Source organism: Sarcophilus harrisii, chromosome 3, assembly GCF_902635505.1.
Source record: "Sarcophilus harrisii chromosome 3, mSarHar1.11, whole genome shotgun sequence".
NCBI classification, from domain to species: Eukaryota; Metazoa; Chordata; class Mammalia; order Dasyuromorphia; family Dasyuridae; genus Sarcophilus; species Sarcophilus harrisii.
The window spans coordinates 413,116,905-413,143,121 of NC_045428.1; the positions used below are offsets into that span (position 1 = coordinate 413,116,905).

Genomic DNA, 26,217 nt, shown 5'->3' on the forward strand with positions numbered 1-26,217 from the left:
AAATTTTTAAGTCTGTTAAGAACTAATTTTCTTCAAGATCTAACTTAAAGCCTTTTTCTTTAAGAATCCCCCAACAGAACACATTCTCTTCTGTATCTGGATTCAAAACTATGCTAAACATCCCCCTTTCTTTCTTCATATGACATAGACTGAATTACCTTCACCATCCTGATTGCCCTCCTATGAACTGATCTCCCGGGGAAAATATGATAGTTGCCAAAGATTCACCTCCACCAAGCTCACTTCCATAACTTTAGCATAACTGATGGATAACATCATTTCCTTACTTATAAGACATGTATTTCAGATGGCTGGTTGGTCTGCTGCTGGACTGGGTTGAGTAGTTCGGATTTTAGTGCTACATTGGTTTACCGGGGTTTAACGCTAGTAAGCTCATGTAGTCTCCAATTCCTAGACCTCTCTGGGGACCTGTCCAACTTTTCAAAGTCCATAAAGTTGTAGTCCAATCCAATCTATTTCCAGTGTTTATTCATACAAACAAAAAACAACCAGAAATAGAAGAAACAATGCCTTATACTCATGGCTTCATGTCAGGTGTGGTGCGGAGGATTAAATAACTGGCATAATTTCTCTCTTCTGACCAAAAGCTTACAATCTCTTCCACAATGAGATGCAATAAAATAAAAATAAATGAATAAATCCAATTCATCATCTAATTAACAGACTTTTCTTCAGCACTCATTATACAACCAGAGTAGTCACAGAATACTTGTGATTGATCGAAAGTGGAGAATAAAAACCTTTCATTCCACATCATATACTTATAGAGAAGGCATATCAAACTTTCATGTGAATTGGTTCCAGGTAGATCAGACTGCATATGTTTTTGAAGGATTGGGCTCTTACTGGATCCATAAATTTTGATTTTGCACACACACATTGTTGTTTATCTTTTCAGTCATGTCTGACTCTTTGTGACTTCATTTGGAATTTTCTTAGCAAAGACATTAAAGTGTTTTGCCATTTCCTTTTCCAGTGCATTTTACAGATGAGGAAACTGAAGCAAACAGAGTTAAGTAATTTGTCCAGGGTCTCACAGTTAGATGTGAGGTTGGCTGTGAACTCAGGTCTTCCTGACTCCAGGCCAGGCACTTTATCCACTAAGCCCACCTAGCCTTCCATATATTTATACATGTACATGTCTCTTTGAGAACTGGGACTACTTACTTTTTTTTTTCCTACGTAAAGAAAAGATTCATTATAATAAGCATTATCTAAGAGTAGATATAGAGGTTCCCTTGGATCAGAAATCTTTTTTTATTAAAGCTTTTTATTTAACATATATGCATAAGTAATTTTTCAACACTGACCCTTGCAAAAACTTCTGTTCCAAATTTTCCCCTCCTTCCCCCCACCCCATCCCCTAGATGGCAGGTAGTGGGACTACTTACTTTTGTGTTTGTATGGTCAGGACTTAGTAAAATGAGTGACTAAGGCACAGTAAACATTTAATAAATGCTTACTGATTGATTCTGTAAGAATTTATTAAGCACCCACTATGTTCCTATCATTCTGCTAAGCTGTGGAGACATAAAGACAAAAACAAAAACAGTCTCTGCCCTCAAAGAACTTCCATATGATTGGGAGAAACATGAACACACGCCAAGGGGTAGATAGGGTGAATTAGATTGCTCAGGATAGTTATTGAGTAGGAGATAGCATTTGAGCTTGAAGGGAGCTAGGAATACTGGAAAACAGAGGCGAGGATGAAGTGAATGGCATGGAGTCTATTCAAAGATAGGGATAGGGGAACTAGGATGACATATTTAGGAATAGCAAGTGAGCTAATTTAACTTAAATGTAAAGTTTGTGAATAACAGTGTGCAATAATCCTGGAAATGTATGCTGGAGCTTTATCTGGCTTTCATGCCAACTAGAGCAGTTCCTATTTCATTCTAGAGGTAAAATGGAGCCACTAGATGTTTGCTCAGAGATGTAGCATGATCAGACCCATATATTAATAATATTGAATTGGCAGCTGTGTTAGGCTGTACTTGAACTATGATGGTGGCTCTGTGCAAGGAGAGAATAGGACAGATATGTAGATATGAGTGTAATGGGTACAGAGAAAATTCTTGATCCCTTGGGAGCTAATGCCATCACTCAGAGAATATAGGGAAAAAGGAGAAAAGGACCCAGGAGAGAAACCTAAGCCACAATGAAGAGAAGGGAATAAGTATATAGTGGCTACTATTTGTCAAGCAGAGTGCTAAATGCTTTATGATTATCTAATTTGATCCTCACAACAAGTCTTGGAAGTAGGCACTATTATTATCTCCATTTTACAGTTAAGAAAACTTAGGCAAAGATTAAATGATGCACCCAAAGTCACACACAGATACTAAGTGTCTGAGGTGGGATCTAGCAAAGGAAATTGGGAAGGAGAGAGAGAGGAAAGAATAGTGTTCCAAAAACCAGAGAGGAGATTACTGAAAAAGGAAAAGGTAGGCAATAGTGTCAAAGCTTCAACAAGATTTAGCACTAAGAAGAGCATATAACATTTAAGAGGTCAGAGATTATCCAAATCACAACTATACAACTGGCAAAGATGACAAAAGATGACGAAGATAAATGTTGGCGGGGATGTGGGAAAACAAGTGCATTTAGTGCACTGCTAAGTGAGCCATGAAATAGTTCTGCCATTCTTGAAATCAATTTAGAACAATGTCCATAAAGTTGAAGCACACTTCTCACTTCCTGAGAGAAGTGATGAACTTAAAATGTAGAAAGAAGGGTACATTTGTGGAGAATGGCTAATAGAATTTGTTTTGCCAAACTATGTAAATATATATCAAACGATTTGTTTTGTTTTTGATTTGTTCAACTGAAGAAGGTGGTTAATGAGAGGAAAATTTAAAAATACTAGTTACTTGAAAAATAAAAAAATTTTAAGATCATCGGTCATCTTAGAAAAAGCAATTTTTCAGTCTAAAAAGGGATGGGGAGTATCCATCCTGTGGAGCATACAAACTGGACATTTCCTACCTCTGTGGGTCATATAAAGCCCACAAAATAATTTGCAAAGGTAACTGCAGACAATGATAAGCTGAAAGTTAAGTACAACAGCCTCCCTTGAGGCTTGAGTTATAGAAGTTGATAATTTTATATGGCCCACAAATGATGTTATAAATATCCAAATGGCCCTTGGCAGGAAAAAGATTTCTCATACTTGGTCTAAAGCGGGGTTTCAATGAGATGAGGAATTAGGAGAGGAAGTATAGACAACTTTTCTTTGAAAGGAAGGAAAGATAAAAGGTACGACTCCATCAATCAATCAGCAATTTTAAGTGCTTGATAATTGCTAAAAAGCTGAGGATACAAGGTTACTAATTTAGAAAGTTTACATTCTGAATGTGTGTGTGTGTGTGTGTGTATGTGTGTGTGTGTTTGTGTAGAAAGTACATATAAAAAGAATACCAGAGTTCTGGGATGGAGTGAGTGCACTAACAGCTGGAAGGTCCAAAAAGGCTTCATGTTTATGGTGACACTTGAGCTGAGTCTTAAAATAAATCAAGATTTTGGAGGAGGGGTGATTGGAAAAAAAAAAAAAAAAGCATTCTAAACACAGGTGAGTCAGGGCAAACAGGGCAAAGGCATAGGAAATGATGTCATATGTTGAAGAGTTGAAGAGTTAAGTAGTACAGTGTGGCTATATCTCAATGCTAGATGGGGAATAATTGCATAAGACAAGAAAGATAAGAAAGGTCAGAATATAAAGAGTTTTTCTTTTTTAATGTCAAAGAGCAAAGTTGATATCTTACTCTGGAAACAACAGGGAACCACCAGAATTTATCAAATTCAGCCTTGTATTTTGTTTTTCCCCTATATTTTTATATTTTATTTTACTCAATTACATATTAAAACAATTTTCAACTTTTGTAAAAGAAAGTTTTGAATTCCAAATTCTATCCCTCTTTCCCCCCACCCCCACAAGACTACAAGCAATCCAATATAATTTATAAATGTTTAATTATATAAAACATTTTCTTAATAGACAATCTGGAGAATAAGACTCAAATAAGAAAAAAAGAAGAGAAAGAAAAAGGAAAGGAAGAGAGAGAGAAATATGCTTTAGTATGCATTCAGACAGTAACAGTTCTTTCTCTAGAAATAGAGAGCATGCTTCATTGTGAAACTTGGGGATTATCAGACTTGCATTTTGAGAAAATCACTTTGTGACTACATGGAAGATAGATTAGAGTCAGGAGGAACTTAAAGCAGGGAAACCATTTAGGATGCTCTTGCAACAATCTAAGGGAGAAGGAAAGTTAACCAGGATGGTGGCTATGTGGAGAGTAGAAGACACATGAAAGAAATATTGTAGAGACAGAAATAACTGGTTGGATATGTAGGGTGAATGAGAGTAAGAAGCTGAGGATGGAACTACAGATGCAGACTGAGGGACTAAAAGAATATGGTGCCCCCAATAGTAATGGGAAAATTCAGAAGCAAAGTGGATTTGATGTATGTTTGGTGGTGATGGTGAGGATTTCAAGTTCTCTTTTAGACATACTGCATTTGAGACGTCTACAAAACATTTAGTTGGAAATGTATCATGTAATAAGAGATCTGTTCTGATGAATCAAAGAAGAATTGAATATGGTAAAATTGAAGATTAGAAGAAGTGGTAATCATAATGGATCAGTCAACTTCAAAAGATTGTATGGGGAGGATAAAAGCATAAATAGTGAAGCTAGGATTCACATAGTAAAGGGTCATTTATCAGAGACTAGAGAATTGGAAGAAAATGGGGAACAGTATCAAGAGGTTTTATGTGAAGAATAGGGAATAATAATCTCTCAGCAAAGTATGAAAAGAGGTTCTTTGCTGGGAGAAAGGACAAAGGAAAAGTGTGTGAAAAGCTTGAGCAAAGAAGAAAAGGTTTGGAACAATCACAGTGAGGACTTAATTAGGAAAGAATAAAATGATTGCATTTCAATTGTAAGGACCTATAAAACTGAACGGATAATAGATAAATTTATGATGGCCTTCTAGCGTCATTCATCAGCAGCAAACATGTAGAAGTGGAGAAGGCACATGGTGGGAGTTGTATAGTGTTGGGGCTTTCAAAGGGAAACAAAATACGACAGTGGGAAGAGAACTCAAATTTTAGGTTCAAATTCTAACTTAGATTAAAGTCAAGTCACTTCAAAATATTTCCATATCTATAAAATGAAGAGATTAGACTAAATAACTTTTAAGCTTCCTTCAGAAAACAGAAGTGACAATCAAACTAAAGAGGTAAGGAAGGTAAGTGAATCATTATAAGTCCCTTAAGGGCATTAGCTGTGTCACTTTTTTAGGTTAGTGTCCCCAGAACCTAGCCTTGCACATAATAGTGAGCATTTAAATTTGTTTAAGTTGAACTTTCCTTTTCAAGTATTGGATGAGTTCTTTTTAGCTTATGAAACTTGGCAAATCCTAGCCTTATTCAATATAATATGCACATCACATCTCTTGAAAGTTAAAGAGAGCTGATAAGAATTTTATAGAAAAATTCTCTGCTAATATGCATATTGTTTAAGTATATTAGAGCAACATAAATACACAAATGTGAAAATACTGTGCTTATCAGTTGTCACAGATTAGCTCCAAAACTCAGATTTGAAGGCTCCCTTATGATTGCATCGGAAAACCTATATATCTCACTGAGAGATTTTAAATATGGCACTTTGCAATTCCCAGAGGTATGTCTTGTTAGTAGCTCTGAGGAGAGTGTGGGATAGAGTTGTCAAGGAAGAGAATTTTATGGGCAGATGTACCAATGAAAGGAAGATACTATATAGTGGGAAAAAGCAAGGAATAAAATGAAATGGAGAAAAAAACCTATGAATACTTCTTAATCTAGAAAAAATTTTAAAATAAATTTTATATTTAATTTTTAATCAGTTTATTTTTGGCTAATATTTCATTCTAGAGAACCAGAGATCATAATAGCTATCTGGAAATAAAAATGGAAAATTATTTAATCTCCCAAAACCACATGTGTTAAAAATTTTCCAAAGTGAAGTGAAAATTACATAATTTCCATTTTATTGTCAAAATACCAGCATTTAAGTTGATTGACTTCATTTATTCATTCAACAAGCAATTATGAAGTGCCTATTATGTACAATTCACTTAGGTCAGATCCTAGGTTTATAAAGACAAAACTAAAACAGTCTCAGCCCTCAAGGAACTTGGATGCTACAAGGGCAATAAAATGTCCACAGATAAATGAATGCATATCACTTACAAAGTCTCTAGACCATAATCTCCATGAGAAATATTTAGAAAAGACCTGCTGAAGATGTTTGCCCTAACAGAGCCTTGAAGGAAGTCAGGGAATCTGAGAAGTTGTTTGTATATTAAGAGATACTGATTAGTGATCCTGTTCTTCTGTGGTGTTCTAATATCCCTAGAGAGAAATACATAAAGGGAGGATAATTGGAAGAATGATGAAAGAGTTTTCCAGAGTAATTTTCTTGAGAAGCAAAAAGAGAAAATCAAGGTAGTTAAAGTAATGCTAATAAATCCTTTAATCTGCTATTCATATGAGCCATCATTCTTTTACTAAGATTTAGCTTGATGCTAATAAAAGGAAGGTTGATTTACAACTTTAATTCTTCCTTCTGGTATGAATTTGAAATCAACTTGTCCTCTAACTTATCAGTGAAAAGCGAATGGAATTTCATTTTGATGATGTGAAATTGGATCTTTATTGTCTAATAATAGTATTTTCTTAGTCAAATATATGGAGTTGAAGAATATCTTGCAAAATGATATATATAGAATACAATAAGTTTCAGATAATCTTTTGGAAGATAAGACAATGATATCAAATCTAATTTTTCTCTTTGAGGCAAAATTGCACAGATGGAAAAGGTTGCCCAACCCTAGTAAGTACCCGTATTATGACATTAGATCTTCTCTATTTCCCTGTGGGGGTGCACATTATGTTACACTTACTAAGAAGACACTATTTCATAGTTGATAGTCAATATTTGTTTCCCCATCCAGCAGCTACTTGTCCATTGTGATGAATTTTTTTTTTAATGTAGCTGGCCAGAAACTCTCACCTTACCTATTCAGTATCTCCTTTGGGTGTACCTTCACCACTCACACTGAACTGTATGTACTGTGTATTGTAGAGGTGTGCAGTTAAAAATACATTTACGCTTGGAAATATTTTAAAAATATTTTAAAATGTTTTCCTTTGCAGAATCAGACACAAGTTTGGCAGAAGGAAGTGTCAGCTGCTTAGATGAAAGTCTTGGACATAACAGCAACATGGGCAGTGTTTCAGGCACCATGGGAAGTGATTCAGGTACCGCTTAACTGTTGTGTAAACCTTAAAAAGTGTGAAATAAGACAACATATAGTAGGAAGAGTGGGGGCTGCTGCTTATACCCTACTTAGTGTATTTATGGAAATGAAACAATTCTTTTCCACTGTGAGGTTGTTTTGGAACTTTGCCATATACCTTCTTTTGAAGTGTAACCTACAAAAGTCTTTCAGAACTAAATAATCTAATTTAGATTCAGAACCTGTCTTTTTGGTCTGGCACATTCTAAATTCCATAGAGTCATGGCTATTTTATTTATGAAATCTATTATAATATAATTTAATGCTTTTGGATTCTGTATTCCTTTTTGTACATGTGCCCAAATGCCCAGGGGCATATTTTTAATCCAAGAATTAATAAAGAATTGGCTAATGAGAATTAAAATGTATGTGGCTTTGTAGATAATAATACAAAAAGAATATGTAGAAAGGAAAAAAGAATTTCATTTCTTATAAATATTGCTAGAAAAGAAATAGGAATTACAAATGATTTGGTCAGTTGGTGTAAGAGAAAACAATTTAAAAGCTTCTGTGAAGACCACTGGTATCTACTGTTCTTATTTTACAGTTAGGAAAGTGGCCACATAGATTTGAAATATTTCACTTCTTTTAGATGCTATAGCCTAGTGGTGGAGAAACAGAATAAAGAATCTGTGTATATTTGGGAGTTCCCTGCCAAGCATTCAAAAAGAATCACATAAATGCAAAACTGAAGGGATTTTCAGAGAAATCACAGAAATATTGGACTGAAGAGGCAACACTATAGAATCATCCTGGAAAGATAACTACACTGTTTTTAAAGATCTCAAAAGGCTATTTGTATTCTTTTGATCATGTTTCATTTGTCACAGTCCTGCTTCTAAAATAGAAGTTGTTATTTTGAATATCAAACTATGTATAATAATTTTTTTAAATCTTTATTTTCAATTAAAAAGAATTCAGTTCAGTATTTTTTTTTATTTAATATTTACCATGTATCTGTGGAAGACAGTGTGGTAATAAAATAAACTTGGAGTTGGGAAGGAATCAAATCCAGGCTTTAAAACATACTTTTATAACTTGGGCAAGTAATAACTTCAATTTTGCTATTTATAAAATGGGGATAAAAGTACTTTCACTAACTACCTCACATCAGAAATATTAGATAAAAAGAATGCTATTGTAGAAGGAGAGCTGATCTTAGAACCAAGAAAAGCTCACCTCTGATACATACTGGCTCTGATCTTATAAACTGCCTACTATTTTAATACGTTAGTCAACCCTCTGAGACTATAAGTTGAAGTGAAGGTGCTGACCTGCATTGGTAGAACCGTTTCCATACCTTGGGGTTCTCTATTTCAATGAAATTATATAGAAATTAGATATTTCAATCATATATTTTAAGTACCTATCATAAGAAAATAAGGTTGGTCCTTCCTAGGTCACCCTACTAATAAAGATCAAAGTGCTAAAAGAGCGAAAGGATAAAAGATTATTTCAGGTGGGGGGTGAGAAATAAGTGGGTAGGTAGAGAATAAGTGATATAATTAGATAGTGTTGTGTTCCAAAGTGGAGAGTTTAAGAGTAATTTTGGCAAAAATGCTCTGGTTTTACTAGTTGGGAGTAAGGAATATGCAGATATTTCTTGGTTTTAAGCACAAAAGGAGATGGGAGAATCACTTCCATTGAAAATAATTTCAAGGAAAATAATATCAAGTGAAATAGTGAGATGATGAGTAGATCTGAGGAAGTTTCCTGATGGACTAAATTGGGAAAGGAAGTATAAGAGGTATACAGGATATCCTGAACTTTTGCAGATTTCAACTATTAAAGCTATTTAAATTGTACTATAATTTTTAGATCCTGCAGATTTCAACCATTTAAAGATTTCAACTATTTAAAGCTATTTAAGCTGTACTATGATTTTGGGACCCCCCCTTATTAGAGTATGATACTATCTAGGTCAGTTAGATTATTCGCAAAGGTGAAGGAAGTAGATTGCTGGGAGGTAGAATATGTATGTTTTTTAGAGATAAAGAGCAACAATTAGAACAATTTATTTTAGGAGGAGTTATGTAGCTAGTTCAGGATTTCATAGGCCCCTGTAAACTTTTCTAACTAGGTAGTAGTCCTGTTACTAAATGCTATTCATATTTTACAACAAATTAATTTCCAACTAGATTTCACAGTGAAGGATATTAAATATTTTTGTGGATTGTGACTCTAATTAGGTTTTTAATTCTTAAGTTCATTATTTATCTAAGTGAGGACTGTTGACAACATTCCTTTATTTATTCAAAAAATATTTACTATGCATTTATAGTATTCAGGATAGTCTCTTAAATGACTTAAGAGATATTAAGAAGTGTTTATCAATCTTTTTGTTTTAATGAACAAGACTTTTTAAATCCAATCATAAATTTAACTGTAAGTGCAAATTAGTCAGATAATAATTATTTGTTAAATACTTACTATGTGCTAGGCACTGTGTTATTGAGGATACAAAAAAGGGCAAAAACAGTCGCTGCTCTGACGAAGTTTATAGTCTTACTGTGGGAATTGGGAAAGAACAAGCTGCAAGTTCTTACATTTAATATTCCCCCCTTATTTCAAATATAAATTGGGGCTTAGTTTTTAGCCAATTCAATAGAGACACATTTATAGGTATTGTACTTTAGTCTTTATTTAGATAACAGAATCATAGATTTAGAATGAGAAGGAACTTTAGAAATAATTTGTCACATTCCCAGCCTACTTTATTTTTCAAGCATATGTTTCCTTGGTGAAATACTTGACTATTGTTCATTTTCAGAGTTCCTTATTTGTTACATGTTGCAGCCTGCTTATACATATCATGTACCTCTCCATTAACTACTGGGTAATATACAGTCTTGATTAATTCTTAAGGGACCCTAGAATTTCATGACCTGTAGCCAAGAGCAACCTGGTAAAATATTGCTTTTTTAAAAATGGATCTTTATTTGGGGGATCAAGAAGCTTGAGATGACAAAAGGAACTTTGCAGTTTGCTGAGAAACTATCCCTTTCTCCTCTAATTTAATTCTGAACTTAATTATAATTCATCCACTTTACTATTTATCCAAAACTGCATGTCATCATCTAAACAATAGAATACATCATCCATTGACTTTTTCTATGTAACAGATAAGGTTAAACTTTCAATAATTATAGGTCTTTACAGTGTTCCAGGGCTTGATACAAAAAGCAATGTTATCTAAAAACAAGAAAATTTGGGTGACCTCATTGTCCAGAAGGAAACTCTTTTAAACATGAACACTGGACTGCAAGCAGCTTTAGGGACAAACACATTTGGCAGGCATAAATCTCTTTTTTTATAGTTAATATTTACAATCAGTCATTAAATAAATTTATTTCTGCCTTTCAAGAAATCTTGAATAATTTTAACGTGTTAACAGAAAACGAACCTTGTTAGAAGAAAAATTTTAAGACCATTTTTCTGTATTGAATAAAATGCTTTTCTAATGATCAAAAAATGGCACAGTGAAATCTTATATCTTAGGCATTATCTATTCAGTTTCAAATTGTAAAGATACGGCATATAATGGAATATTGTGTGCATGTGTATCTGCCTCCATAATATCTACACTGATGAAGTCCTTGATATATTTTGAGAAAAATTATGTATCAATTAGAAAAGTTATAAAAAGTAGACTTTTAGTACAGTAATAATTATTCTCTTAGTTGCTTTTTTGTATCAATATTATCTGAAATTTTTTTCTATGTTTTTAGTATCTTCCCCTCTTTTAAATATCTTGGGAAGTAATCTCTTAATATCATCACAATTATATTGCCTCAAGAAGGTATCTCTTCTATATATATTTGTCTAATCTAAGTGCTTTTCCTATATTTGTGGAGGGGTTTCCTATCATTTCTTCCATTTGTATCATTTCTACCTCCTCTTCAAGCATGTCAGAGATTATAATGTTAAAAACTAGATTTGTTGGCTCACTTGTTCTACATGGTTAAAAAAAGATTTGTTATAAAAATCTTTACAGATCTTTTCCATTTTTCTTCTGTTGGTTGTTGTTATTACATTTTCATTCTTAAATTTCCTTGGATGACTTTTCTTAGTTGGATCTGTTGCTAAACTTTATTTCAAATTGGTTTTACCCTTTGCTGTTTCTCTTCATTTTATTAAGTAATGATGCTCATAATCTCTCATCTTTATGAAATTATATGAATGAATTTGTATTATTAACCTGTATTTTCTATGGTAGTCATATCTTTTTGAGAAGTGAAATATTTAATGGTGATAAAGATAATTTTAGGTCTTTTTTATTCTTGTGGCATTTGCAATTTCATTGTTTAAAATACTATAGTCAAAAACAATATCATTCTCTATGTCCATATCCTTTTCCCAATATCCCATTTAGTTTGAATAGATCTGGACTGATTTATTTCGATTACACACCACATCTTTTTTTCCCTAATTTTTATATTTTCTTTCATCTTTATACTAATTTTGATTTTTTCAAAAGAATTTCATGTTTGATTATACACGTAGTTGATTCAGTAATGACCCCAATATCAATTATCTTTTGTATCAGACAATCAGGCTTCTACAAGGGTTAGACTTCTTTAATTCTTTATTTTTATCTGTATTTTCCAATATATTTTATATCATCTGATTATTCCTACATTTTATATTAAAATTGCTGAGCATCAGATTATATATTGAAATAATTTAAAACATCTTATTAAGTTCTTTCTTATAAATTTGATATACCTTTATATTCTGATGCCAATGTTGGTGAATTTTTTAAAAAATACTTTACATAAATAACTAAACTAGATGGCATAGATGACATAGTACTGTTCTTGAACAACTTGTGAAAATATATATATATATATTGGTGCAGAGTAAAATCAATTTTGCTAATTCCTTTATTTGCCTATCCAGAGAGAAAGTACAAACCGCACTTTCATTTAACTGTCACTTTTTTCTTTCTGGTTTATTTCATAGCTATATTATAAAGATTAGTGCAATTTAGTTCTTTCAATAAATTCTGTCATCTCCTGAAAGAGCATTCTCATACCCCTTGGTCTTCGCCAAAAGTTCCAGCATTCTTCAAACATATCACATTTAGAATATCAGCATAGAAGGAAGATTAGATAATATAAATACAAAGTGATTTTAAGCATCCTTTCCTACTTTCTTGACAGTGTGTCATCATTGCTACAAAAAGCAGAAGATTAGGCACATAGTACTCAGGTATATTTTTGTTTCATAGGCTGTTCATGGTCAGAACATTGCATCACCAAATGTCAGCTCTACTGGTGATGGGCCTTTAATATTTAAGCTGGAATGGGCCTTGAAAAGTAGACTCAATTTGTTGCTGGGACTGTGCTCAAAGACTTTCTAACATGGTAGAAGCTGCCAGACTTTTGACTTCTTGAGAAACCTTTGAGAACCCTAGTTCACCCTCAGGATGAGATTTCAGAGGGGGACTTATAGTAAGGGCCTGTTCATATCTATGTGCATTATATCTCAGAACTGTATAACCAGTTGCTCTTTTGTAAAATGTAAGTCAAAGATGTATAGTGACACAAAACAATTTTTTCTGACTCATCCATATTGGATTAAAATGCTTCTTACAAAATGTTAATATTTTTAGCATTAAATATTTGCTTAATGTGTAGCTATTATTCCCCATAGATTTGTAGAAAATGCATTTCAGCTTGTCCAGCTGGAATGGTGTACTTTTCCATCATTACTTATTTTAGGTGGAGTTTTATGCTTTTTGGATTTCTAACACATGCAGTGACAGACCTTTTTTCTTCAAGAATAACTCAGCTGTCAAAATCAACTTGAGGCTGAAATTTGCCACATGGTGTGGTTCCAGTCGCATATTATTATTTAAAGAATATTTTATTTTAATTTGGCCATTTACAAACTATAGAATTCTAAAAAGAAAGATGATTTTTATATTTTCAAATTCAATATTTGTTATAGTAGAAGGATATTTTCAAAATCTTTGTCCATTTAAAATGCCATTTTCATTAATGGATTTCATTTCCCTGAAGGGAATCAAATGAATTTTTAAAAACCCACAAAAAATTCCCCAAAATTCAAACTGTTTTTTTTTTTAAGGAAATTAGTTGGTAGCTTGGTTAAATGAAAATCAGCTCAATTCTCTACTTTTAACCACAGAGAGATGAAAACTCTTCCACTGTTGATTATATAGAGAAATTCTTTCTTATACATATAAGGAAATAAAATATATGAATCAAGCTGACCAGTTTGCAATTTCTAAGTAAACAGGGCTTTTTATTGGGGTTTTCGGTCCCTGTGTCTTCTACTTGCACTTATCCATCAAGTTTCATAATCTTCAAAGGAATTGTAATAAATGGAAAAGTTATATAAAAATCATATATAACACTTAGACCTGACTACTTTGTCAATAAAAAAAACCCAGTTTGACTGGCTTATAAAATCTATAATAAAAAAAGGATCATATGATGTTAAAATTAGAAAAGGACCTTAGAAATTGAAGTTGGGCAAGTAGCATAACGTAACTTTATTAGAGACCAAATTTCATCTATAAAATATATGGTTTGATCTTAATGCTCTCCAAGTTCTATTCTCCCCATTCATATTCTATATCAATATGATCTATGCTCCCTTCTGGGAAAAAAGACTTTTAAAGTCACTGTGTCTTTCTCTGAATCTTAATATCCACAGATAGGGTAGCATGAGTTGGGTAGGAAGAGTGGAAGACAACAGGAGGAACAATTTTATAAATAAATTTTAAAATACATGTAACTATTTTGATGGAAGCAGCATTTTTTTAATCTGTGCAAAAATGTATGCAGATTGAAATAAAACAAAAGAGAACTGATCTTGTTGATACCTTTTAACAAACTGTCTAGCTCAAACAGCAAATTAGCAAAAGTAAATACACTGATCTTGAAGTTAAACACTGCTTAAAATATATCTTCTCTTACAAATGTACTAGTTCTTATGCAAAAAGTATTTTTAAAAAGTGATGAATGTAGTTAAAATAAGTGAAATGTTAGTATTTTAGTGATCTATAAAGAGTCTTTTTTGAAGAAGTAATGGTGTTCTTGGATAAGGGTTCACCCTAATGTAAATAATTTAAATGAATTATTAATAATTGTTAACTAACTGTAAAATAAGCATAAAAAGAACTCAAAATATAGCATTTTAAAGTCTGGTGGGCTAGAATGAGAATTTGATGATACTGAAATTAAATGAATCAGACAGATGATCCAATGTTAGTTTAAATGTAATGCATCTGTTTGTATTCATTCATACAGAAGGCAAACTTCCTGCAGGGTTAGTAGATGACTATTACTAAGCACTGTTTGGTGTGAATTTTCCTACCGTTCAAATAGTATTATCAAAATAAGTTAAAATACATTTTGAAATGGAACCATCAGCAACTTTATTTATTTATTTTTGAGCCTAATGGATTCTCTTTGGTTTTATTGGAATCATTGGTAGTAGAAAGAGAGTGCTTATTGCCTATGTAATGTAATACTAATTACCTCCCAAAATTTCATTTTTCTCCAGAGATTTCATAAAACTTTGGGTGGGTTTTTATTTTACTTGTAGTAGTATTAACTTGATCTCAATGAGGCTGTTATTTTCTTTGAGAATTGTACATATATAGATTCAGTATTAATAATTGTTAAACTAAGATGATCTTTAAAACTTTCTAAAGGTAATGATTGATACTGAAATAATTTTTTGACCCAAAACTCCTTTTTTACCCCATCTTATAAATGGAAACTGAGAGCAGAAACTTCATCTGTGGTAGAGAAAGAAAGGATTTGTACACAAAAGGAATATGGGGAACATGACCCATATCTAATTCAGTGTTTAGTGGTATACCTCATTTGACCCTTCTCTTTTTCTCTACCTTCCCTGCCCTTCCCCAATTTAACTTCAGACCAAGATGATGAGAAGAAAAGAGCATCTCCTGAGCCAGAACTGGTCCTCAGATCTTACCAAATGGAAGTGGCCAAACCAGCTTTAGAAGGGAAGAATATTATTATATGCCTCCCTACAGGAAGTGGGAAGACAAGAGTAGCTGTTTACATTGCCAAGGACCATTTAGATAAAAAGAAAAAAGCATCAGAACCTGGAAAAGTTATGGTCCTTGTGAATAAGGTATATGTTTCATCTAAATGCTGTTTTTTCTTTTTTTGTTTTGTTATTCTAACATATTTCAATCTCACAACAATTGTTGTAACAAAAAAATTACACAAGAATAGTTTAATTAAAGGGATATTATCATTCATTCCCCCCCTCTTATCTCTGTAATAGCTATAATTATAGTTATATAATTATATAACTAACAGCTAATTTGTCTCTAAAAAATTTCTCCTAATGCCAAAATCTCACATTTTAATAGTTATGACTTATGAATGTACATTGTATTTTCTTTGAGACTATTTAAGGTTAATTTGTGCTAGTCGAAGTTATTATGACATATCAGATGATCCCAACGGGGAAAACAAAAATCTGGAATTTTTTTTTTTTTTTTTGATAAATGATTAACTGTATCCTTGAGCACAATGTTTATAGAAAAAGTCCTATTTACAAGCAATAATTTGAGAATAGAATGTGCTGGCTAGCTGAACTGGTTAACTACGATTGAATAATTTTATAATTCAGAAGGCAAAAAAGGATATCCATTAAAATATATTAAAGAAAAAATTCTTATTTCAATTTTTTTGTGTATGTCTATCAGGTCAATTGGAATTTATTGCATATGGCCTCCCTCAAAGGACTAGACTATCAAAGATATCAAATCTGGAGCATGCAAAAAACTCCCGAGTATGGCCCAAACTAGATTAAATTGTCATTGGGAGGTGTTTTACAAAATAAATAAAATTGCATGGGAACATAGAGAAAATGTAAATTTGTGGTTTTCTAAATCATGTATGCAGTACACAGCAATCTGTTTCTGTTTGAGTGTGGTACCACAGGATTAGGTAATTTCTAAGGTCCCTCCCAAATCTTAGATTCAACAATTCAAAGATTCTCAGTATTGGACTTTTTTCCATTCTGTAAACTGGAGATACTTAGGTTATATTGACATCAGTATTTCAGTTGGCTCCATGATCTCACAAGTGAACACAGTATGGGGGCTGTATAGTTCTCATCAGTGCCCTTCCTATCTTGCTTTCCTCAAAGGAGTTTTCTTGTATTGTGAACTCCTTCGTCTAGGTCTTTTAGGATTGCATAGTTACCAGGGCAGCACTTAGATCAACCATATGTTATGCCTTGTTCTCACTAAGGAAATGATTCACCTTATTCTTTTGATCAATGATTCCTTGGATATTTTTTATTCTTTTATGCCTCATTGGTAATATGTTAAAGTCAACTTGTTCATGCCAACTGTGTGTGTGTATCTCCAGTGCCTTAGAATATTAATTCTTTGGAAATTGTGGTGTTCTGTTATCCACAACCATATGATACCACCATATTGTATTCTCGGTAGAATATTGGTGTTAAAAAGATGGTTCTTTCTGTCAGGGAGCCACTTGAGGTCATTAAAAATACTGTTCTATTTCCCAAATGCACAATGTAATTCATTTACATTCCCATTGTAAAATGAAGCATTTTTGTAATATAATTTTTCTGTCCATTTTTTGAGATTATTAAAAAGATATATCTGTGAAATGTAACATCAACATTTTCCTTACATAAAAATGTTATATAACCTTTTAAATAATTGCTACTGCAATTAAAACTTTAACGTGAGAAATACTTTGCAATTCTGAAGTAAACATATGTGCCCCAAAATGCAGTTAAAACCCAAATTTTTATGTTTTTCCATTATGAAGCTCATAATGCATTTTGTACATATCTTATTTTTACAGAGTTTTTTGTATAAAGAATCATATGGACATGTGATTTGATTTTTGTTTTTGCTTTTGTTTTTCTACCAATAAGAGTGGCACATTTGTGTTACTCTGCCCACAATCTCTCATTTGGTTCCCTTTGTGATTAATGAATTATAAGAAGGGCAAAAAGTGCAGTCTGTGACCTAAAAAAAAAAAAAGCTAAAAGATAACTAGAACTTAAACTGCTACTTTGAGATATTTTGGTAGTGCTAAGCTGCAGACTGTGTCAACATGACATCATTGAAAATAAAGCTACATTCGATCTAAATTAGACTGCATCATTTTCTTTTTTTAAATTTAATTTTTTGTCACGTTTTAAGTTCCAAATGACCTCCTTCTCTCCCTCCCCACCCCACATTAAAGAAGGCTACCATTTAACATAGATAAGCATAAATATAAAATCATATTGTGCATACTTATGTTTATCAGTTTTTCTTTGGAAATGAATAATATCTTCTTTCATAGGTCCTTTGTAGTTGATTTAAGTATTTCTCTTACTCAGAATAACTTAGTTATTCTTCAAAAAACATTGTTAATACTTTATTCAACGTTTTCTTGGTACTCCTCCATTTTACTCTTCATTATTCTGTGCAAGTCAAGCTGTGTTTTTTCTAAAATCAACCAGCTCATCATTTTTACAGCACAGTAGTTTTCCATCACAATTATATATGAAAACATTTTCAGCCACTCCCCAATTGATGAGGATTTCCTCAGTTTCCAATTCTTCACCGTCACAAAGAAAGCTGTTATAAATAACTTAGAACATATAGGTTCTTTTCCTTTTTCTCTGATTATCTTGGGAAATAGACCTAATAATAGCATTGTTGGGTCAAAGGGTAAATAGTTTTATAATTCTTTGTGCACAATTTCATATGGCTTTCCAAAATGTTTGGATTAGTTCAGAGTTCCACCAACAGGGTATTAGGGTTCCAAATTTTGCACATCTCTTCCAACATTCCTCATTTCCTCTTTCTATCATTTTAGCCAATATGATAGCTGTTAAGATTACATCTCAAAATTGTTTAAATATGCATGTATCAAATCAATAATGATTTGATACTATATATATATATATATATATATATATATGTATATGTATAGCTTTGATTTCTTCATCAAAAAAGTGTTCTTATCCTTTAACCATTTATCAGTTGGGAAATGACTCATTTTCTCATAAATTTGGCAAAGTACTCTGTTTGAGATATGAGACCTTTATCCAAGAAACGTCTATAAAATCCCCCTCCCCCATTTTTCCCTTTCCTTTTAAAATTATTTATTGTTTCAGCAAGCTTTTTTAGTTGAATTGCTAGGATTTTTCAAGTATATCATCATATCATCTGCAAAAACAGTTTTTTTTAACCTTATTGCCTATTGTGATTCCTTCAATTTCTTTTTCTTCTCTTATTGCTATTACTAGCATTTCTAATACAATATTAAATAATATTATTAATAATAGACATCTTTGGTTCATTCCTAATCTTGTTGGTAAGGCTTATTCCTGTTACAAATATTGCTTACTGCTGATTTTGGAAAGATACTATTTATGATTTTAAGAAAAAATTCCATTTATACCTATGCTTTTAAGTGTTTTTAAAAGGAATTTGTGCTGAATTTGGTCCAAAGCTTTTTCTGTATCTATTGAGATAATAATTTGATTTTTGTTACTCTTTTTGTTCATATCGTCAATCATGCTAATAATTTTCCTGTTAAACCATTCCTGCATTTCTGGTATAAATTTCACTTGGTCACAATGTATAATCTTTGTGGTTTATTGTTGTAGTCTCCTAGATAGTAATTTATTTAGGATTTTTACATCCACATTCATTAATGAAATTACTCTATAATTTTTTTCTCTGTGTTTGCTTTTCTTGTTTTAGGTATCAGCACCATAATTGTTTCATAAAAGGAATTTGGTGGGATTCTTTCTTTGCCTAATATTCCAAATAATTTATTAAGGATTAAAATTAATTGATCTTTAAATGTTTTGTAGAATTCACTTGTAAATCTTATGATTCTGATGTTTTTTTCATGGGAAGTTCAAATATGGCCTTTTCAATTTCTAAAATAATTTTATTTAATATTCTGTTTCATCTTCTGTTAATCTAGGCACATATTTTAAAGTATTCTTCCATTTTGTTTAAGTTGTTAAATTTATTATCATATAATTGGGCAAAATAACTCCTAATAATTACTTTGCTTTTATCTCCTTTAATGGCATATTCATTCTTTTAATTTTTTCATATTAGTGATTTGCTTATTTTCTCTCTTTTTAAAGAAATATTAACCAATTATTTATCTATGTTATTGTTTTTTTCATAAAACTAACTTTAACTTCTAGTTTTATTTGTTAATTCAATGCTTTTCTTCTATTCAGTTTATTTATTTATTTATTTTTGCTGAGGCAATTGAGGTCAAGTGACTTGCCCAGGGTCACACAGCTAGGACGTATTAAATGTCTGAGGTCACATTTGAACTCAGGACCTTCTGACTTCAGGGTTGGTACTCTATCCATTGCGCCACCTAGCTACCCTTCTTATATTCGATTTTATTCCTCTTTTAATTTTTGCAATTTTTAATTTGGTGTTTAATTGTGGATTTTAAATTTGTTCTTTTTATGGTTATTTTTTTAATTTGCATACTCAGTTCATTAATCTGCTTTTTCTCTATTTTATTGATGTAAGTATTTTTGTTGCATTCCATAGGTTTTGGTATACAATCTTATAATTATACTTTTTAATAAAAATATTTATTGATTTAATAAAAAAATTATTTAATAAAAATATTTATTTTAACCCACTCATTCTTTAAGAATTGATTATTTAGCCTCCAATTAATTTTCATCTTTGTTTCATGATCCTGTATTAAATGTAATTTTTATTGCACAATGATCTAAAAAGAATGTATTTAATCTTTTTGCTTTTCTGCATTTAACTATAAAGATTTTAACATTCTGATAATATTTGGTCAATTTTTGTAAAGGTACCATATACCACTGAGAAAATGGTATATTCCTTTCTAATCCCATTCACTTCTCAGCAAATATCTACCATATCTAGCTTATATAAGATGCTATTCATCTCCTTGATTTTGTTACATTTTTTGGGGGGGGTTAGATTTATTTAATTCTGAGAATTAAAAGGTTGAATTCTCCCACCATTATAGTTCTGCTGTTTATTTGTCCTGATTCATTTAACTTTTCCTTTAAAAATTTGGATGCTATAGCATTTGATGTGTAAAAGTTTTATATTGATATTATTTCATTAATTGTAGTACCTTTTATCATAATGAATATTCTTTACTTATCTCTTTAAATCTATTTTAGCTTTAACTTTGAGATCATGATTGCTATTCCAGCTCTTTTTAAATCAGCTAAAGCATAATAAATTCTACTCTAGTCCTTTGTTTTTATTCTATGTATATCTTTCATTTTAAAATGTTTCTTGTAAATAATACATTGTTGGATTCTATTTTTAAATTCGTTCTGCTATCTTTTTCTACTTTATAAGTAAAATCGTCCCATTCACATTCAAAGTTGTAATTATTAATTGTGTATTTCCCTCATCTTGTTTTTTTCCTCATTGTTTATCTCTCTCTCTTCTTCTCTCTCTCTTTACTCTGTGCTTCCCTAGATGTCTAATTTGCTTCTAAGGATTGCCTACCTAATCTGCACGCCTTCTAAGAACCCCTCCCATATAATCTCCCCTGACCTTTCTATTTCTTGATCTGCTCACCTTTCCAAGAATCTTTCCCTTATCTTAATTCCTTTATCATATTATTTATTAATCTGTAAGTCCTTGTAAGTCTTCTTCCCTTATCCTATCCTTTTGCTCTCCTATTTCTCTTTAAGTTAAGCAGGAATTTTAAAACCATTCTAGATGTATATATCATTCCCTATTTAACCTAGTTCTGATAAGCTTAAGGTTCTAGCACTACCATCCTTCCTCTCTTCCTGCCCTTCTCTGTAATAGTTCTTCCATTCATGCTTCTTTTGTATGAAATAATTGCTTCATTTTACCTCTCCCAATTTTATTTTTTAGCATTATTCCATCATATTCAGTAATCCTTTTATCATACATTTGCTCTTTCAAACTACCCTAGTGATGATAATATTTTTCCAAGTAATTTATCTTATGTGTAATTTATGGAATACCACAAGCATTTCCATAACTGTATAATAACAAAGATGATTGTATATGCAATTGAAAATCTACTATGCACAACTTACTATTTTTTTCAAATATTAAAAAAGTTATTATGTAAATTTCTTTTTTTCTTCTTTTCCCTTCCTCCACCACCCTAAAAACTGATGCAGAAGATGACTATTAGCTCCTTTGTTTTCTCTAGGCAATCTAAGACTATGCTTTCTTTGACAGCCCTATCACATTCACAGGACATACTCAACAAAACGCATAACTTGTTATGGATAACTACTAAGCTAGGTTTTCTTTATCCTATGCTTATTTAGTACTTTGCGTGTGGGCGTGGATGGGAGGGTGAATTAATGTGCAAGACTTTACATTTATCATGTTTATCCCAAACCTTCTTCAGTTATGAATTTGGTACACACAGCTAGGAAGTATTAAGTATCTGAGGCCAAATTTGAACTCAGATCCTCCTGACTTCAGGGCTCATGCTCTATCCACTGCACCACCTAGCTGTTCCTTCTATAAAGTTCTAACCTTGACCCTCCTCTCTCCTTTTCTCTGCAAACTCTTTTCATGATCTCATCCACTCTCAGATACAATCACCTTTAAATCTACATTTCTATTCCCAAACTCTACTCCCCTATTTCCAACTGCTCAAAGAGATATCATTGCAGTATTGTTGACTTAGCATACATACAACTGAACTCTGCATCTTTGTCATCTGATGAAGTCTGGAAAAACTGGGTGTGGTTGTCAGAGAAAGAATGAAATATTGATGGAATTGCACCTGAAGCAAGCAGGAAAGGCACTGATAGGATTAGTTTAACTGTATATCTCCACCTTGCAGTGAACAGTCAAGAAATCCAAATTATGTCAGACCCCTGAGATTAAATTTCCCTTATAACTCTTTACTAAATCCCTCTTGGGATTATAGCCCACCACAGCACTCTGGCTCCTGGTGTCTTTTCCTTCCCTGCCCCTCATGTTCCATGTTATCTCTCCTCTGATGCCCCCCCACCATACTTCAAGGTATCTCTCCTCTGATCCCCCACCATGGCTCATGGAATCTTTCTCCTTATACTAACCAACTCTTAGGATGCTAAATTCCTCTGGATTTAGCCTGCCAGCTAAGGACGTGCTCCAACCTCATGGGGGTTTCCCTTTCTCCTGGTTAATTGTGGGTTCCAATAGGGAACTTGTCTTTTCCATCATTAATTGTTAAAAACCCCTTTCTTGCTAACTATATGCTCTCCCAACTCTATTTCATATTTACCATTCCTAGTGTCTATTTATTTCTTCATTTTGTCTATTACCTCTTCTCCTAAAGAAACTTACCTTTTGCCAAAGAGAATGGCCATTGTGAATTCTTCACATGATTGAACCCCAAAGTTGGTGCCTATATCAATCTCGAACGTCATACAAAGATGTTTATCCCAAACCTTCTTCAGTTATGAATTTGGTACAATCATGAAGCCCAGCCATGCTTTTATAAAATCTCACTCAGTTTTTACTCTTTCCCTTCATTATCTCATTGCACACATCCCATCTTTTGCCAGATTCTATAGTTTCTATCTCTTTTTTTTTTTTTTTTGTTTCTTCCTTTCTATGCCCCCCTCAAAAGGAAAGTTCACTAAAGCTTTTTTTTAACCTCTCTACCTATATCCTGCTGACAGGATATTTGACAAATATTTTTGTCAAAAAATCTGTTTCCTCATCATTCAATTTTTTGCTCCACTGTACCATTTCATCATTATTCATGATTTTAATTGTCTTTAAATTATTTGCTTCATTCAAAAGTATATGTTAAGGTAGCATTGTTACTCAAGTTAGAGCAAAACATCTACTGAACACTTTATTTGCCCTTGCCTACATTGTAACTCTCAATGCAAATAAATTCATTTCACCAAACACTATTTTTATAGGCTCTATTGATAGATATTAAATGAGTACTGTTCTCAAGGATCTTACAATCCAAAAGAAAGAAGGGAACACACAACTATAATACAAAAGAATGTGAGATAAACACAAAGGAAAATTTTAGTTAAAGTTCTGTTAGTTTGAGGGAGAAATCAACTAAGAGATGAGTCGCAGAAAAATTCATGGAAAAGATGGCACCTGAATTGGACCAGTCAGTGGTTATCATCTGGACTTGGATATCAAATATCCTGTCCACTAAATGATCACTCTTCTCCCCTTTTGTCCATAACAATCTTTCAGTTATAGGACATAACAGACATGACAACAGTGTGTGGCTGCTGAAGGTTCTATGTTGGGTTTGTTTTCTATCTCATTTAGGAATCTTTTGATCCCTTTAGTTAAATGCATATTTACCTTCTCAGGGAGTTTGCAGTTTGCAGTTTGTAAAAGATGAATCCTTCCAATAGGGAATTTTCAAAGTAGGATCTCAGTGATTGCCGATATCGATTGATATTAAGGTTAACTTGGATATTTTTATATATTGATGTTAAGGATAACTTTGACACTTTTTTTTTTTCCTACTTTGGGTATATACTTAGGTACCATTAGTTGAACAGCACTACCGCAAAGAGTTTAAACCATTCTTGAAGAATTGGTATCGCGTCATTGGAGTAAGTGGTGATTCCCAACTGAAAATATCATTCCCAGAAGTTGTCATGTCCAATGATGTTATTATCAGTACAGCTCAAATCTTGGAGAATTCCCTTTTGAATTCAGAGAATGGAGATGATGATGGTGTCCAGTTATCAGGTAGTTATTAGCTAAGAAAGTTTTATTACTTTGGTTAAAAGTTTAGAGGTCTTTGATATAAGGAAATTGGTTGATATTTTATGATTCTTTCCATCCATTTTCCAATGTTTTTTGTTATGGACTGCTACATTTTTCTTTATTCACAATAAAAGATCCCTTTGTTAGATATACCTATGAACCAAAATTACTCTGTTGTTGGGAGAAAGCAAAATTTGTACTAAAGCAACAAGATGGAAGTTTTTAAAAAAAGATGTTAAATATTAATTTTTCATAATAGTGTTAACATTTTTAGGAAATAAAACAATTGGGCCACTTTTTGGATTTGGGGAAAAGAAGAAATGGATTTGAATGTTTTTTTCCTAAGCCACTTTCCTAAACCTCATATCCTCATCTATAAGATGACCAATAAGATCCCTTCTAGCATTAAATCTTATGAAATCTATAAGACAATAATTGTTACCTGAAAAATCATATTATCATTCTGTGACAAATGAAATGTTACCACTCTAATTAATAACCAAAAATATCCTCCCACAAAATATATGAAAAACATTTTGATGTGGTTTAAAAATTGTGATTTGACACTATAGATTTAGAGAAGTTCATTTGAAAGAATAATTTGAACAATTTTAATTTTATTTTTAGATTTTTCCCTTATCATTATTGATGAATGCCATCATACCCACAAAGAAGCTGTTTATAATAACATAATGACACGTTATCTGAAACAAAAGATGAAGAATTGTCGATTCAAGAAGGAAAATAAGCCAGTGGTACCTCAACCTCAAATACTTGGACTGACAGCTTCACCTGGTGTGGGAGGGGCCAAAAAGCAATCAAAAGCTGAAGAACATATTTTAAAAGTAAGTAATGACTTTGAGAGTGAGTAATTTTAAAATAATATTATATACCATAGAAGAAGCAGTGTCATATAGTGGATGGAGAACTGGCCTTGTGATTAGGAAGACCTGGGTTCAAATACTGCCTTTGACCTAATGGCTTGTGGTATAATGGTCAGTCAGGTAAGTTACTTAGTTTCTCACTGACCATAGTAATTTTCTTAGGCTATAAATTACAAAGGAAGTTTCTTTGCTGCATTGTTCCAGTTCTTTCCTGTTAATAAAATCATAGGTCCAGTTCAAAGATAAATTATACATTTTAATTTTTACTGATGTGTTGGTTTGAAATTTTAATTTATATTCCCTACTGTTTAATATAATGAACATAGAGGAAGTGTTCAGTGATTTATATTAAAGAGAAATTAATATTTATACACGGAAAAAATTTGCATAGGTAACCTGCAAAGCATTGATTCACCTGTTTATATTTGTTTTTTATTTTTTATTTTTTTGTTGAGGCAATTGGGGTTAAGTGGCTTGCCCAGGGTCACGCAGCCAAGAAGTGTCAAATATCTGAGGTCAGATTTGAACTCAAGTCCTCCTAACTTCAGGGCTGGTGTTCTATCCACTGCACCACCTAGCTGCCCCACCCATTTATATTTGAAATTTATATTTACATTATCACATGGATTATGGAAGACTACCATATATAATAACCTGGGATAAAAATGTCTTTTTTTTTTTTTTTTTTTTTTTTTTTTTAGCAGAAAAGCATTGAGGTATCTTGGGAAAAGCACTATACTTGTCATAAAAAGACAAGTTAAAATCTGAGAATTGCCACTTGCAAGATTTGAGATTTGAGTCACAGCTTCACTACGACTTGTGTGTGAACTGAAGCAAAACTCTTAATTTCTTTAAGCTGCCACTTCCTCCTCTGTAAAAAAAAGGGATAATAATGCCTGCCCTACCTGGATTATATTGTTTTTGTGAAGCCCAAATGATCTTTGAAAGTGCTTTACAAAATGTGAAAGGCTATTCAAGTGTATGTTTTTGTAAACTTAATAACATTAATTCCTAGTTCATAGTCTTTCTCTCCTCTCCAACTCCCGCCCTCCTACTAGGGGACTTCAAGATCTATGCTGATATTTCCTCAAACACCCTAAGCTCTCAGTTCAATTTACTCATTTCTCATGACCTACTTCTTCACCCCACCATAGCTTGCTTCATAGCCATGCATAGAAACATTCATCAGCAAAGGTACACTTT

General features: G+C 32.4%; 1 protein-coding gene across 1 annotated transcript in view; it reads left to right on the forward strand.

Moving 5' to 3' along the window:
• Positions 1-26,217, forward strand: part of IFIH1 (interferon induced with helicase C domain 1) — an 88,854-nt gene that overhangs the window by 38,121 nt on the left and 24,516 nt on the right. The window contains exons 4-7 of the mRNA XM_012544752.3: positions 7,223-7,327; positions 15,278-15,498; positions 23,902-24,112; positions 24,758-24,975. Coding sequence (XP_012400206.1) covers positions 7,223-7,327; positions 15,278-15,498; positions 23,902-24,112; positions 24,758-24,975 — 755 coding nt within the window. The remainder of the gene's footprint in view (positions 1-7,222; positions 7,328-15,277; positions 15,499-23,901; positions 24,113-24,757; positions 24,976-26,217) is intronic.